Source organism: Triticum aestivum, chromosome 3A (assembly GCF_018294505.1).
Source record: "Triticum aestivum cultivar Chinese Spring chromosome 3A, IWGSC CS RefSeq v2.1, whole genome shotgun sequence".
Lineage (NCBI taxonomy): Eukaryota > Viridiplantae > Streptophyta > Magnoliopsida > Poales > Poaceae > Triticum > Triticum aestivum.
The window spans coordinates 516,885,688-516,901,636 of NC_057800.1; the positions used below are offsets into that span (position 1 = coordinate 516,885,688).

The following is a 15,949-nucleotide window of genomic DNA, read 5'->3' on the forward strand; positions in this document are numbered from 1 at the left end:
TTTTGGAGGAACTATGTTGCTGACCGACGTCCGAATTGCGGTGTTTTTATGCTATCCCATATGATCTACGTAGTATGTATGGGTTTGTATGAAATATGGTTTCAACTTCTCAGGTTTATGGTTATGGAGGGTTCAAAACGGCTTCTGTTTGGGTTTATGGCTATGGAGGGTTTAAAATGGCTTCTGTTTGGACACTGCCGCGCCCGTGGGCATACAAGCAGTATATAGGAAATTGTGGTTGTAGATGCTTCATTGATGTCGTAAACTTTCAGACTTTCACACTACTTATTACTTCCTCAGTCCAAAAATATAAAAACGTTTTTGGCACATGCCAAAGTGTTACTACGAGCTAAGACATACTCCCTCCGTCCCAAAATATTGTGGTTGTAGTAACACTTTAGCAGCTCGTAGATGTCATCAAGAAAGAAAATTTAACAACTAAGCATGTACAAAATTCGGAGACTATCCAGCAATTTGCAACAACTGGTATCTTACACCACCGTCCGTCCGCCTCCATCTCATAGATCAGACGATCACCACATCCTGTCCAAGTAATAATCTCTTGCCGCGTCGTCGCTGAGGTCGGAGCGGCGCGTGTGGGTGGCATCCGAGCTGTGGAAGCAGAGGCCGCCATGCTGCGTCCGCGTGCACATCGACTTCCTCGGCCCAGCATCCCGCTGGGTCAGGCTCGCCCTCGGCGCATCCTCAGGCTGCCTGGGCGCGCTGTGGCACCGCAGCCTCGCCGCCGACGAGGCCGTGCCCGCCATGTACCGCGGGCTCGCGAGCAGGTCCCGGTGCCAGGCCGGCCGCGCCGCCAGCCCGTCCACGCTCTTGGCAGGCGAGTCGTACGTGTAGGGCGCGTCGGGCCCGCCGAAGCGGGGCGTGTTCTGCGCCGTCTTGGCGAGCCTGACGGGCTCACGCCGGGTGCACAGCCGCGGGGGCTGCTTCACAGACCGCGGCGAGAACGGCAGGGCCACGTCCGGGGCGAGGCGGCCGGACGAGCGATCGGTGGCGTACCGGCCGCTGCTCACCATCCGGCTGGACCGGGAGCGGAGGTGGCACGTGTCCATCTCCACAATCCGCGGGCTGCGCTCGTAGTTGGAGTCTGTGCTGTCGGACAGCCTCCGGCGGTGCCCCGGCTTGGCCGGCGGCGTCCTCATCCGAGCATCTTGCGCAACGATCCTCTCCTACATTGCGAAAAACACGCCGCAGAAAGCACATCAAACTCAATATACATCCGTGAACTCGTGATCGTTGATCAACACGAACGATGAGTTCAAATTCGGGGCCTGACCTGCTCCATGGATTTCCGGTAGGAGGCGCTCTTGAATGCGCGGGAATCGGCCTGCAGCCGCATGAGCGCCTGCAACCTGTGCAGAGTCGTAGCCGCCTGCTTCCTCACGAGGTAGCCTCGGACCAGAGCTTGCAGCTTGACGAGTGATCTGAGAGCGCGGAGCGCCTTCCTAGCCTGAAGCCATGCATTATTGTCACCGAAGATTCAAAACTTAAACCAAAACAACTTGCATCGGGCCAAGGACTAAAGAACTCAGCTTGGCCAAATAGGATCATGTCACAACTGCGTAATCAGTAACCACTACACTGACACCGAACCAACATAATAGAGCTTATTTATCCAGAGAAGTCGCTGCTGAAGGCCCGAAGCAGAGTAAAGAACTGCGCAGCCGATCAAGATCAACGTGCCGACTTTGCACAGGGACAGAGGAAGAGTTAACAACTACTACCAACTGTCCATCATGGAAAGGAACATGACCAGCGGTGACATCACATACAGCGACGTTTAGCCCGCTAATCCAAACAGATAATACAAAAATAACTGACGGGTCTGGCATAAACAGTGTGAACCTATCCACTAAAATAATTGGTGGGAGGATCTGCATCGTTAACGTCAGAATTCGGGCGCACACCGGGACTGTTCAAGCCATTTCAGCACACCGGATAGCAAGAAATGATGAACATAACCGAAGCTCGGACACGCACGCGGTCAGCAGTATCCCAACCAACTTATACAGAGATGACGTACGATGGAGATATGAATCAACGGGATGATGATCAAGAGCATACCAGGTAGCCTCTGAAGGCTTTCTGAATCACGACGGCCGCCTTCTCCTCGCGTGCTCCCGCCTGCTCGCCGCCGGCACAGCGGCATGGCTTCACCTCCAGCGCGGCGGCGAGAGGCTCTGAGGGCCGCTTCCCGGCGTCAACCCCGCTCTTCCTCTGCTTCACGAAGCTCCATCTCTTGGTGGACTCCTTCACCGCCGCGTCATGCCAGTCGGTCGCGGCATGGATCTCCTTGCCGCCTCCGTGCGCCTCCTTCCTGCCCGTGAGCAGCCTCTTGAGCCACCGCATGGCACGCCCCATCTCTGCGGACACGAACAAGCGTCAGCGCAACGAAGCGTCAGTAAGATGAAGAATCTCAGAAGGAGAAGGCACTACTTAGCCCACTATGCCCGAGGGCGCGGCGCACTGGCGCAGAGGCTCCTCCGAGTTGAGTTGAGTCGAGAGAAAAGGAGCTTTTGGGGACAGGAAGCTATGGGAGGAGAAACCTAGAGGAAGGACGGAAGAAACACAGCGATGGCTTATATACAGCTTGTCGACTCCGTACGCGACATCACGGCTCGTGCAGTATTAATTGGAATGGAAAAGGGAAGGGCGATTTGTACGCGAAATCCAGGAGAAATGAACGGGGCCGACTGGAAAATGAGAGAGAGGAAAGGCACGAGATTAAAGCAGGCAATCAACCCGCGGTTGCGGGGCAGGTAAGGGAGCAGCGGCAAAAGATGGAAAGGCCGGTGGCCGGAGCGGAGCGGCGAAGTTTACGTGAGTCACTCCAGCCCAGCCAGCCAGCCAGCCCGGAAGAGGAAACTTTGCAGCGCATCAACCTCGAACGGATAACCGCAGCGGCGGCGAGCGGATTACTCCTACTACTTCTACTCCAGCGGGCGGGGAGGGAGAGGCGGGAGGGATATAGGTGGGAGAGCGAGCACAACTGACGCGTGGGTCTCGGCACCACCGGATCGCGAAGGAGACTGGTAGCGCCACCGCCGAGCGCGCGCGCGCAAGCCAACAAATGCGCCGGCCAAAAGACCAACTCAAGTCCACATATGTACGTACGTACGTACGTACGAGAGCTAGCAGTACCGACATGCGCCGCTGCTGCACGATCGAGTAGATAGAAACAACAACAAGCCGCCGTTGATCAGGCAACCTGGCAGTACACGGCAATGCACAATCATTCACTCGCGACCGCCTCCAAAACGGATCGGTCGGGGCTCGGGACCATGCCACTCATGCAGCATGGACTCACGTACGTACGTACGTACATGAGCAACCGTCGCGAACCGCTTCTGTTTCTCGGAAGCTCTGCTCCACACAGCGGCGGCCTTGGCCCCTGGGCACTTCCCTCTCGGGCAACCCTCGTTCGGCGACTTGTATACCGTGTGCCCCCAGTACGAAGCGCATGGAGGAATGCCCTCCACGAGACGAGGGTGGATAGAATATTGCGGCAACGGAGCACGTAGTACTACGTAGCACCAGGTGGGTACGGACGCCGGGGGTGTAGCGGATCTCGCTTGTGCGTTCCCACTGTTTCGTGCACAGAACGGGGCAGAACGGGGAGAGGGATCCACAGTCGCCGTCAACGTCGCTGCTCGATCTGGGTTCAACCTTGGGACCACGGACGAAGCGGCCAAACTTACTCCTACTCGATCTGGATTCCTTCTCGGAATGGAGCAGAGCGGCTCTAGCCCTACCCTAAATTTCGTTACTGCTCGATCTGGACTCATGGCTGTCAGCGCGGTTAGTAACGCTTTGCCCCGCCCCTCACGATTTGTTCCGTGGCTATAACGAGTGCTATGTAGCTCGTCTTTACACCACGGCAACGCATGGATGGACGTTCTCGGTTTTATACGGGGTGGTCAGCTTCTTTTGTGCTCTCGGGAGCTTCAGGCGGCGTGGAAAGGTAGCACCAGGTCATCGCTATCAGTTCTCCTGTGCAGCTTTTAAGTGCGAGATGTGCCAAAGTTTTGTGTTATCGCTATTTAATACGGAGTCCGACTGCTGATCAGTCGACTACAAATTTCACACACCACACCGCTCATGTGGTAAATTGTCTCGAGTTTACAATAGCAAGGCAGTCTATTATTTCAAAACGGGGACACAAGATTTGCCTCATTTACTGATTATCATATATTATAAGAAGATAGCATAGTTTTTGTGTTATAGAGGCCCCTAACACAACGAATGGGTACTCTCACGACATGATTGACTCCAAGTCTTTTGGCACCCATAATTACCCAAAGTTTTGCGTTGACTATGATGGTGTTGAGGAGAATTGGTGGAGAGGCACTTGTGACGGAAGATGCCGGAGTTTCTCTCGTTCAAAATTGTCCACAACACACGCAGGGTAAGAGAAGCCATGACTTTCCTATTAGGGTTGACACAATTCTTAACAAAGTCTTCAACGTGCCAAATAGAGGTGTTCATATGTGTGAGGCCTAGTGCTACTTTCGTATGAGAGCATCTACAGCTGGATATGTCAAATATGGCCCTTCAAATGCTCGCGAACGCAGGCAGTGACCTAGTACGTCTCAAATTTCACTTGTTGCATTCGGACATGTCATACTAGATTCTAAAATCCATACAAAGACATGCAAACAAAATGACCTACGTACTATGTCGATCACCTAGCTACTCATCGTCGGAGATGTCGACGATCTTCGTGCCCGGGTCTGGCAGGATTGGCGGCAGCTGCAGCTCTGTCTCCTCTGGCTGCTCTGCTCCGGCCTCCTCCACCTCTATCTCCGTGTCGAGTTCGGCGAGGAGTGCGTCGGACTCCGCTTGCTCCCACCGGAGGAACGCCCGGTTGGCCTCCACATAGGCCTCATCCTGGATGGACTCCTGCTCCGGCAACTCGTCAGACTGGGCCACGATGAACTCCGCCTCCGCCTGCTCCATGTTGAAGCCCAGTAGCTGCTGCTCCGGCTCCTCCGCCTCCATCAACGCCAGCTCGTCCTCCTCCTCTTTCCCCGACTCCTCCTACTCCGGCTCCGGCGAGTCCGGAGGCAGCCCGACAGCGATGTGGGCTGTCGCGCGGCTTGTCTCGCCCGGATCTCCTACTGGATCTCGGTGCGGCGCTCCGGCATGAGCATTGCATAGTAGGTGATCTTACTCCAGACCATGGCGGAGCGCCGAAGCGTGGGCGGAGCGCCGAAGCAGGAGAGAGAGGAGGTGGATGGGCTCAGACTAGCGACGGGGAGACGGGGAAGGTGGATGGACTAGAGTTGCGGGACTCCGGCCGGGTTAAATAGGCTGATGTGCTCTCGGGCGGTGAGCCAGAGCGGCACCACGTGGTATGCACACCATGGCAACGGAGGAGGCGTCCATCGGACCGCCGGGTTTCCGGGCAAGTCCGTGTGGGAACCCTTCGTCAGTCCTACGTGGCGGGCATATGCCCGGGCGCCTCCATTACCGCCCCATATTTGGGCTGGGTATAAGGGGCGCTGGTCAGCCCGGGCATTTGAGACCCGTTTGAGGGGGTCGTCTGGGTCACAAAAACGTGACAGGTCAGTGACCGGGCGGCCCGCCCGGGCGTATGAGGTGGGTTTGGGGCGTCCGGCTGGAGATGCTTTGAGATGTTGGATTCTCCAAAGAGAAAAGATGATGTATCACAGCAACAGATAGTATTTCTCTCAGTAAAGAACCAATGTTTATCGAATCAGTAGGGGGCACTAAGCTATCAATGTGAGCAACATCTACACACAAACAAACAAAAAATTGCTTGAACCCAACAATAGCAAGGAGGTTGTTAATCCCCTTGTTCATGCTAGTTATAAGATTAAAAGCGAATATATAGTGATAGAGAAAACGACAAGAAAGTAAAATAGCAAATTGTAGGAGATTTTGTATTAATGGAAAATACACCCTGGGGCCATAGGTTCACTAATGGCTTCTCTCTCAAAAGAAAGTAATAGCATGTTAACAAAAAACATTTGGGCAGTTGACAGAATAGCGGCAACTTATAGCTATGATTATTCATGGCATAATCTCACATAGACATGATAACCCACAAGTATAAGGGATCGCAACAGTTTTCGAGGGTAGAGTATTCAATCCAAATTTATTGACTCAACACAATGGGAGCCAAAGAATACTTGCAAGTATTAGTAGTTGAGTTGTCAATTCAACCACACCTGGAGACTAAATATCTGCAGCAGAGTGATCAGTAGCACAGTAATGTGGTAATTTGATAGCGAGAGCAATGGTAGTAACAATAATGGCAACAGTAGCAGTGGTAGTTTTGCAGCAATTGTGATAGTAGCAGCAACACTAGTAACTTACCTAATATCAATATGTGAAAATCCCGTAGGCATTGGATCGGTGATTATGTTGGATAACACTCATCACGTAACAGTCATAACCTAGGGCGACACAGAACTAGCTCCAATTCATCAATGTAATGTAGGCATGTATTCTGTATATAGTCATACATGCTTGCGATAAGAACTTGCATGACATCTTTTGTCCTACCCTCTGCTACTTCTTGAGCTTGCGTTGATTTTTCCCTTGAAGAGAAAGGGTGATGCAGCAAAGTAGAGATAAGTATTTCCCTCACTTAAGAACCAAGGTATCAATCTAGTAGGAGGCACAAGCAAGTCTCCAATATATGCACCTGCACAAACTAACAAACACTTGCACACAACGCGAAAAGGGGGTTGTCAATCCCTTCACGGTCACAAACAAGAGTGAAATCTAATAGAGATTTGGTATAAAAGATAAATAAAAGAGCAAACTAAAGTAAATATAGATAAATTGCAGTAAGGTATGTTTGGGTTTTTTGGTTTATAGATATGAAAATATATGATGGAAAATAGATCCGGGAGCCATAGGTTTCAATAAAGGCTTCTCTCTTGACTACGGTGGGTAAACAAATTATTGTTGAGCAATTGATAGAAAAGTGCATAGTTATGACGATATCTAAGGCAATGATCATGAATATAGGCATCACGTCCGTGACAAGTAGACCGAAATGATTCTGCATCTACTACTATTACTCCACACATTGACCGACTCCTGCCTGCATCTAGAGTATTGAGTTCATAAGAACAAAGCAACGCTTTAAGTAAGATGACATGGTGTAGAGGGATAAACTCAAGCAATATGACATAAACCCCATCTTTTTATCCTTAATGGCAACAATATAATACGTGTCTCGCTACCCCTTCTGTCACTGGGTGAGGACATTGCAAGATTGAACCCAAAACTAAGCATCTCTCCCATTGCATGAAAAACAAATCTAGTTGGCCAAACCAAACCAATAGTTCGAAGAGGAATACAAAGATATCTTAATCATGCATAAAATAGTTTAGAGAAGACTCAAATAATATTCATATATAATATGATCATAAATCCACAATTCATCGGATCTCAACAAAACACACCGCAAAAGAAGATTACATCGGATAGAACTCCAAGAACATCAAGGAGAACATTGTATTGAAGATCAATGAGAGAGAAGAAGCCATCTAGCTACTAGCTATGGACCCTTAGGTCTGTGGTAAACTACTCACGCTTCATCAGAAGGGTAGCAAGGTTGATGTAGAGGCCCTCTGTGATCGAATCTCCCTCTGGAAGAGTGTCGGAAAAGGCCCCAAGATGCTATCTCACGGGAACAGAGGCTTGCGCCAGTGGAAAAGTATTTTGGTGGATGCTTCTGATGTTTGGGGAATATTTGAGAATATATAGAGGTGGAGCTAGGGTTACGGGACTCCTGAGGGGCCCACGAGCCTGGGGGCGCCCCCCTGGGGCGCGCCCTAAGGGCTTGTGGCCTCCTCGGGACTCTTCTGGCCCTCTCCCCAAGTCTTCTAGGTGTCTTTTGGTCCAAGAAAAATCATCGTAAAGTTTTATCACATTTGGACTTCATTTGATATTCCTTTTCTGTAAAAGTCAAAAACAAGGAAAAAACATAAACTGGCACTGGGCTCTAGGTTAATAGGTTAGTCCCAAAAATAATATAAAATAGCATATTAATGCATATAAAACATCCAAAACAGATAATATAATATCATGGAACGATCAAAAATTATAGATACGTTGAAGACGTATCAAGCATCCCCAAGCTCAATTCCTGCTCGTCCTCGAGTAGGTAATGATGAAAATAGAATTTTTGATGCGAAATTCTACCTAGCATATTTATTAGTGCAATCTTCTTTATTGTGGCAATAATATTCAGATCCATAAGATTCAAAACAAAAGTTTAGCATTGACATAAAAACAATAATACTTCAACCATACTAACAAAGCAATCATGTCTTCTCAAAATAACATGGCCAAAGAAAGTTATCCCTACAAGATTTAAGTGAAGCACACAGAGTCTTCTGGAAAATCATGATATGTGTGTGGCTCTCTCAAACAAGTGTGTTCAGCAAGGATGATTGTGACAAACTAAAAATCAAACAAAGCAAAGACTCATATAATACAAGACGCTCCAAGTAAAACTCATGATATGTGACGAATAAAAATATAGCTCCAAGTAAAAGTACCGATGCTCATTAGAAGAAAGAGGGGATGCCCTCCATGGCCTCCCACGCTTAGTTGCTTGGGAGTCCTTGAATATTACCTTGGGGTCCCTCGGGCATCCCCAAGCTTTGGCTCTTGCCACTCCTTATTCCTTCATCCACCGCGATCTCACCCAAAACTTGAAAACTTCAATCACACAAAACTTAACAAAACCTTTGTGAGATACATTAGTATAATAAAACAAATCACCACCTTAATTACTGTTGCAAACCCATTCATATTTTGTTATTGCATTATAGCTAATGTATTCTAACTTTACCATGGGTTATACCCCCCGATACAATTCATAGATTCATCAAAATAAGCACACAATGCAATGAAAACAAAATCTGTAAAAAATAGAACAATCTGTAGTAGTCTGAACTTTGACCATACTTCTGTAACTCCAAAAAATCATTTTTAAAAAATTCAGAATTTTATCACGCTCCAGCAAATTTTAACAATTCTGCTACTAGACGCAAAAGTTTATGTTAATGCACATAATCAAATTAACTATCACCCTAATCATCCCAAAGGCTTTACTTGGTACAAACACTAATTAAAACACTAAAACACAATCATAACAGTAGCATAATTGTATATTTATTGAAAAACAGAAAGGAATTTTTTTTAAAGATAACTATTAGGTTGCCTCCCAACTAGCGTTATTATTTTACACCGCTAGCTAGGCGTAATGCATAGTTTCAAGTGTTGTCATCTTTGGTTTCCAATTCCTCAATTACAAAACCATATTTCCTAGGAGTTTAGCACATATATTTTTTAATAATAACACTCCTAGGAAAAAATCAAGAGACTTATTTCTATATATTGGTTCCTTTATCAAATCAATGAAATTGGGGTGAACTCTAATCATTTTAAGATCTTCGTTATTGTTGCTAATCATGGCACCCTTGTCTTTAGGAACATAAATAAACTTGCAATTCTTGCTAGGAGGAGTTTTTTCAATAGTTTTAACGGAAGAATAAACAAAACCCGAATTATTAATAATTTATTCCAACTTATCGATCCTAGCGGGACTTTGTTCTACTCTTTCATTAATTATTGGTTCTTTCTCTTTTACCATATTTAGAGTAATTCCTACCTTTGATCCAAATTGAGTGACATGGTTATGAATCTTTTTACCCAAATTATAAATATGCTCTAGGGTAGGCATCTTCTTTTCAATAGCATCTAACCTTTGCATAACATGCTCCAAAGTTAAAACCGTTTCATTAACACTGATAGGTGGTGATCCCACTAAATTTCCCATAGCGTTGAAAGCATTCATAGAGGGACACATCAAGAAATTCCCTCCGGTAATAGTGTCAAGCACTACTAATTCCCACATAAAAATTGCGAAGAAGAACAATAGTGAATTGCTTTCAAGTTGATCTATTATGAGCATTGCAAATCCTATACCAAGCATCTTTTAAATTCTCTCCTCACATTTGCTTAAAATTGAGAACTTCATTCTCAGGAGTGCACGTAGCAAGGGAAGAACTATCCATAACGATAAATGGGCAAGCAAGAAAACACGCAAAACCCGTAAAAAGGCAAACAGAAAATATTTTTGTATTTTTGTAAAAACTTTTTAGAAGCGGGGGAGATGAAAATGAGAAGCAAAAGGCAAATAAAGTAAATGAAAGGAGATGAAAGTTTAAGTGTAAGTACTTGATAGATGTTGATGATATCTCCCCGGCAACGGTGCCAGATATTCTTCCTGTTACTTGTGAGCTGCGTTGGGATTTCCCCGAAGAGGAGAGGATGATGCAATACAGTAGAGATAAGTATTTCCCTCAGTTATGAAACCAAGGTTATCAATCCAGTAGGAGAACCAAGCAACACTAGGTAAACAACACCTACACACAAACAACGAATACTTGCAAACCAATGTGTAAAGGGGTTGTCAATCCCTCAACAGTTACGAGCAAGATTAAATTGTATAGATTTTGATAGATAGATCTGAAAAAATACAAAATAAAATAAATAAAAGAAAATTGCAGCAAGGTATTTTTTTTAATATATGATAGAAAATAGTCCCGGGGGCCATAGTTTTCACTAGAGGCTTCTCTCGAGAAAATAGCATACGGTGGGTAAACAAATTACTGTCGGGCAACTAACAGAAAAGCAAGTAATTATGACAATATCCAAGGCAATGATCATGTATATAGGCATGATTCGTCTTCATCGTATCCGCTTTTCCTAACGTGTTTCCTCTTTTTTTGGACTCCAACTTGCATGATTTGAATGAAACTAACCTGGACTGACACTGCTTTCAGCAAAACTACCATGGTGTTGTTTTTGTGCAGAAATAAAAGTTCTCGGATTGGAACAAAACTTTGCGAGGATTTTTTATATAAATGAAGAAAAATACTAGAGCCAAGAACCACCGGAGGGGGGCCCTGGGTGAGCACAACCCACCAGGGCCCCCCCCTCCAGCGCGCCCAAGTGGGTTATGCCCACCTGGTGACCCCGCAGACCCTAGCTCTGATGCTATAAAATACTATTTTCGGAGAGAAAAATCAAGGAGGAAGAATTATCTCATTTCGCGATACGGAGCCGCCGTCACCTCCCGTTCTTCATCGGAATGCCATATCTGGAGTCCGTTTGGGGCTCCCGAGAGGGTAATCTTCGGTCTTTGTCATCACCAACCCTCGTCCACCACCAATTACATGATGCTTTCCACCGGGAGTGAGTAATTCCTTCGTAGGCTCGCTGGTCGGTGAGGAGTTGGATGAGATTCATCATGTAATCGAGTTAGTTTTGTTAGGGCTTGATCCCTAGTATCCGCCATGTTCTGAGATTGATGTTGTTATGACTTTGTTATGCTTAATGCTTGACACTTTGGGCCCGGGTGCCATGAATTCAGATCTGAACCGTTTATGTTATCACCATTATATCTATGTTCTAGATCCGATATTGCAAGTCATAGTCACCTATTACGTGTTATGATGAGTAAACCCTGTAATGACAATATGCGGGATACTTTTTGGTGATGACCGTAATTTGAGGAGTTCATGTATTCATTATGTGCTAATGCTTTATTCTGGTACTCTATTAAGAGGAGGCCTTAATATCCCTTAGTTTCCTTATGGACCTCGCTGCCACGGGAGGGTATGACAAAAGATGTCATGCAAGTTCTTTTCATAAGCACGTATGACTATTTATAGAATGCATGCCTACATTATATTTATGAACTGGAGCTAGTGTCGTATCGCCCTAGGTTGTAACTGTCACATGATGAATATCATCCAATAAACCACTGATCCAATGCCTACGATTTTCCTACATACTGATCTTGCTAAGTAACTACTGATGATGTTACTATTGTCACTGCTACAAAACTATTACTATCACTGTTACCGTTACTGTTGCTGCTACCACTACTATCAAAGCTATCATATTACAGTGCTACCGATCACTTTCCTGCAGATAATTAGTCTCCAGGTGTGATTGAATTGGCAACTTAGTTGCTAATACTTGCAAATATTCTTTGGCTCCTCTTGTGTCGAATCTATAAATTTGGGTTGAATACTCTAGCCTCGAAAACTGTTGCGATCCCCTATACTTGTGGGTTATCAAGACCCTTTTCTGGCGCCGTTGTCGGGGAGCATAGCTATATTTGTTGAGTCACTTGGGATTATTATCAAATTATTACTATGAAGAATCTTAAGGACGCTAAGACTAAGATTTTTTCCTCTAAGACGAGGGGAGGTAAGGAACTGCCATCTAGCTCTGCACTTGATTCACCGTCTGTTATAAGTAGACTTGCAACACCACCACGTGTTATTAATCCTGATATGTCACAAGTTATTGATGATGCTACTTCTGCTATGAATGATATTTACAATGATGCTAGTACCTTGCTTGAAGATAATGTGCCACTAGGTGAATTTCTTGATGAACAACTTGCTAGAACTAAAGCTTTTGAGAATGTTGAAATTGATGAAGAGCTTGGAATTGAAAATCTTGAAAGACCTATTATAACTAGCCCTCATAGATATGAATTGCCAAAGGTATCGGAAGGTTATGTTATGGATGAGGAGGAAACTAGGGATATTATTTCTTGTAAGGATAGAGATGATCTAGAAATATTATTATGCAAGTATAAAGAAAAGACTTTGAATGCTAAAATGAAATGTGATCCTCAGTTTGCTACTTCACCTATCTTTGTTGACGATAAGGACTATGAATTCTCTGTCGACCCAGAGTTGATTACTTTGGTTGAATCTGATCCTTTCCATGGTTATGAAACTGAAACTGCTGTGGCACATCTTACTAAGTTGAATGGCATAGCCAGCCTTTTTGCTCATGATGAGAAAATTCGCTATTATTATATTCTCAAATTATTCCTGTTCTCATTAAAGGGTGATGCTAAAGCTTGGTATGCTACCTCTTGAGCATGCGTTGGTTTTCCCTTGAAGAGGAAAGGGTGATGCAGCAAAGTAGCGTAAGTATTTCCCTTAGTTTTTGAGAACCAAGGTATCAATCCAGTAGGAGACTACACGCAAATCGCTGCTACCTCTTGAGCACTGCGTTGGTTTTCCCTTGAAGAGGAAAGGGTGATGCAGCAAAGTAGCGTAAGTATTTCCCTCAGTTTTTGGGAACCAAGGTATCAATCCAGTAGGAGGCCACACACAAGTCCCTCGTACCTACACAAACAAATAAGAACCTCGCAACCAACACGATAAAGGGGTTGTCAATCCCTTCACGGTCACTTACGAGAGTGAGATCTAATAGAGATGATGAGATAATATTTTTGGTGTTTTTATGATAAAGATTAAAAGTAAAGATTGCAAAATAAAAGGTAATGGAAATAGCTTATTGACGGAAGATTAATATGATAGAGAATAGACCCGGGGGGGGGCATAGGTTTCACTAGTGGTTTCTCTCAAGATAGCATAAGTATTACGGTGGGTGAACAAATTACTGCCGAGAAATTGATAGAAAAGCGAATAATTATGAGAATATCTAGGCATGATCATGTATATAGGCATCACGTCCGCGACCAAGTAGACTGACTCCTGCCTTCATCTACTACTATTACTCTACACATCGACCGCTATCCAGCATGCATCTAGAGTATTAAGTTCATAAGAACAAAGTAACACATTAGGTAAGATGACATGATGTAGAGGGATAAACTCAAGCAATATGATATAAACCCCATCTTTTTATCCTCGATGGTAACAATACAATACGTGTTGTTTCCCTTTCTGTCACTGGGATCGAGCACCGCAAGATTGAACCCAAAGCTAAGCACTTCTCCCATTGCAAGAAAGATCAATCTAGTAGGACAAACCAAACTGATAATTTGAAGAGACTTGCAAAGATAACCAATCATACATAAAAGATTTCAGAGAAGAATCAAATATTGTTCATAGATAGACTTGATCATAAACCCACAATTCATCGGATCTCGACAAACACACCGCAAAAAGAGTTACATCAAATAGATCTCCAAGAAGATCGGGGAGAACTTTGTATTGAGGTTCAAAGAGAGAGAAGAAGCCATCTAGCTAATAACTGTGGACCCAAAGGTCTACAGTAAACTACTCACACATCATCGGAGGGGCCATGGAGTTGATGTAGAGGCCCTCTGTGATCGATGCCCCCTCCGGCGGAGCTCCGGAAAAGGCCCCAAGATGGGATCTCTTGGGTACAGAAGGTTGCAGTAGTGGAAATAGGGTTTCGTGGTGCTCCTGGATGTTTTCAAGGTATATGAGTATATATAGGAGGAAGAAGTAGGTCGGTTGATCCACAAGGGGCCCACGAGGGGGAGGGCACGCCTAGGGGGTAGGAGCGCCCCCCTGCATCGTGGACTCCTCGTTCGTTTCTTGACGTCCACTCCAAGTCCTCTGGATCACGTTTGTTCCAAAAAATCACGTTCCCGAAGGTTTCATTCCGTTTGGATTCCGTTTGATATTCCTTTTTTGCGAAACACTGAAGTAGGCAAAAAAACAATTTGCACTGGGCCTTGGGTTAATAGGTTAGTCCCAAAAATAATATAAAAGTGTAAAATAAAGCCCATTAACATCCAAAATAGATAATATAAATGCATGGAATAATAAAAAATTATAGATACGTTGGAGACGTATCAAGCATCCCCAAGCTTAATTCCTACTCGTCCTCGAGTAGGTAAATGATAGAAACAGAATTTTTGATGTGGAATGTTACCTAGCATAATTCTCAATGTGATTCTCTTTATTGTGGCATGAATATTCAGATCCGAAAGATTCAACACAAAAGTTTAATATTGACATAAAAATAACAATACTTCAAGCATACTAACTAAGCAATTATGTCTTCTCAAAATAACATGGCAAAAGAATGTTCATCCTTACAAAATCATATAGTTTGGTCATGCTCCATTTTTGTCACACAAGAATGCTCTCATCATGCACAACCCCGATGACAAGCCAAGCAATTGTTTCACACTTTAGTAATCTCAAACTTTTTCAACTTTCACGCAATACATGAGTGTGAGCCATGGATATAACACTATGGGTGGAATAGAATATGATGATGGGGGTTATGTGGAGAAGACAAAAAAAGGGGAAAGTCGCACATCGACGTGGCTAATCAATGGGCTAGGGATATGCCCATCAATTGATGTCAATGCAAGGAGTAGGTATTGCCATGCAACGGATGCACTAGAGCTATATATGTATGAAAGATCAACAAAAGAAACTAAGTGGGTGTGCATCCAACTTGCTTGCTCACGAAGACCTAGGCCATTTGAGGAAGCCCATTGTTGGAATATACAAGCCAAGTTTTATAATGAAAAATTCCCACTAGTATATGAAAGTGACAAGACAATAGACTCTCTATCATAAAGATCATGGTGCTACTTTGAAGCACAAGTGTGGGAAAAAAGGATAGTAGCATTGCCCCTTTTTTGGGCCTTCTTTTTTTATTTGGCCTTTCTCTCTTTTTTGGGGACAATGCTCTATTAATTATGATCATCACACTTCTATTTATTTACAATTCAATGATTACAACTCGATACTAGAACAAAGTATGACTCTATATGAATGCCTCCAGCGGTGTACCGGGAAGGGCAATGAATCAAGAGTGACATGTATGAAAAATTATGAACAGTGGCTTTGCCACAATTACGATGTCAACTACATGATCATGCAACGCAATATGACAATGATGATGTGTGTCATGATAAACGGAACGATGGAAAGTTGCATGTCAATATATCTCAGAATGGAGAAGAATTATATGAGACCAGGTCTCACGGGCTAGCATGTGAGACCCACCCTGTTGGATGACACGTGGCATTTACAAATCACAAAGCAGCTACCCCACCCCCACTTGAAATCAGGGGGAGAGATTAGATGCTTTATGATTTGTGAATGCCATGTGT

The 15,949-nt window shown here is 44.8% G+C and overlaps 1 protein-coding gene across 1 annotated transcript; it reads right to left on the minus strand.

Annotated features, from left to right (window-relative positions):
* Positions 1 to 223: 223 nt before the first annotated feature.
* Positions 224 to 2,991, minus strand: LOC123058521 (protein IQ-domain 26). The gene is made up of 4 exons (XM_044481235.1): positions 2,455 to 2,991; positions 2,083 to 2,381; positions 1,295 to 1,468; positions 224 to 1,187 (listed from the first exon to the last, which is right to left on the minus strand). Exons 2-4 carry the CDS (start codon positions 2,377 to 2,379, stop codon positions 534 to 536), a joined length of 1,125 nt encoding a protein of 374 aa, XP_044337170.1. The 5' UTR covers positions 2,380 to 2,381; positions 2,455 to 2,991; the 3' UTR covers positions 224 to 533.
* Positions 2,992 to 15,949: the final 12,958 nt, after the last annotated feature.

Bases quoted from the DNA above. Each gene is read 5' to 3' on its own strand.
- LOC123058521 (XM_044481235.1), bottom strand. From the start codon at position 2,379: ATGGGGCGTGCCATGCGGTGGCTCAAGAGGCTGCTCACGGGCAGGAAG. The intron at 1,469-2,082 runs GTATGCTCTTGA...GCATGGCTTCAG, and splicing joins AAGCCTTCAGAGGCTACCTG to GCTAGGAAGGCGCTCCGCGC. The intron at 1,188-1,294 runs GTCAGGCCCCGA...TTCGCAATGTAG, and splicing joins ACCGGAAATCCATGGAGCAG to GAGAGGATCGTTGCGCAAGA.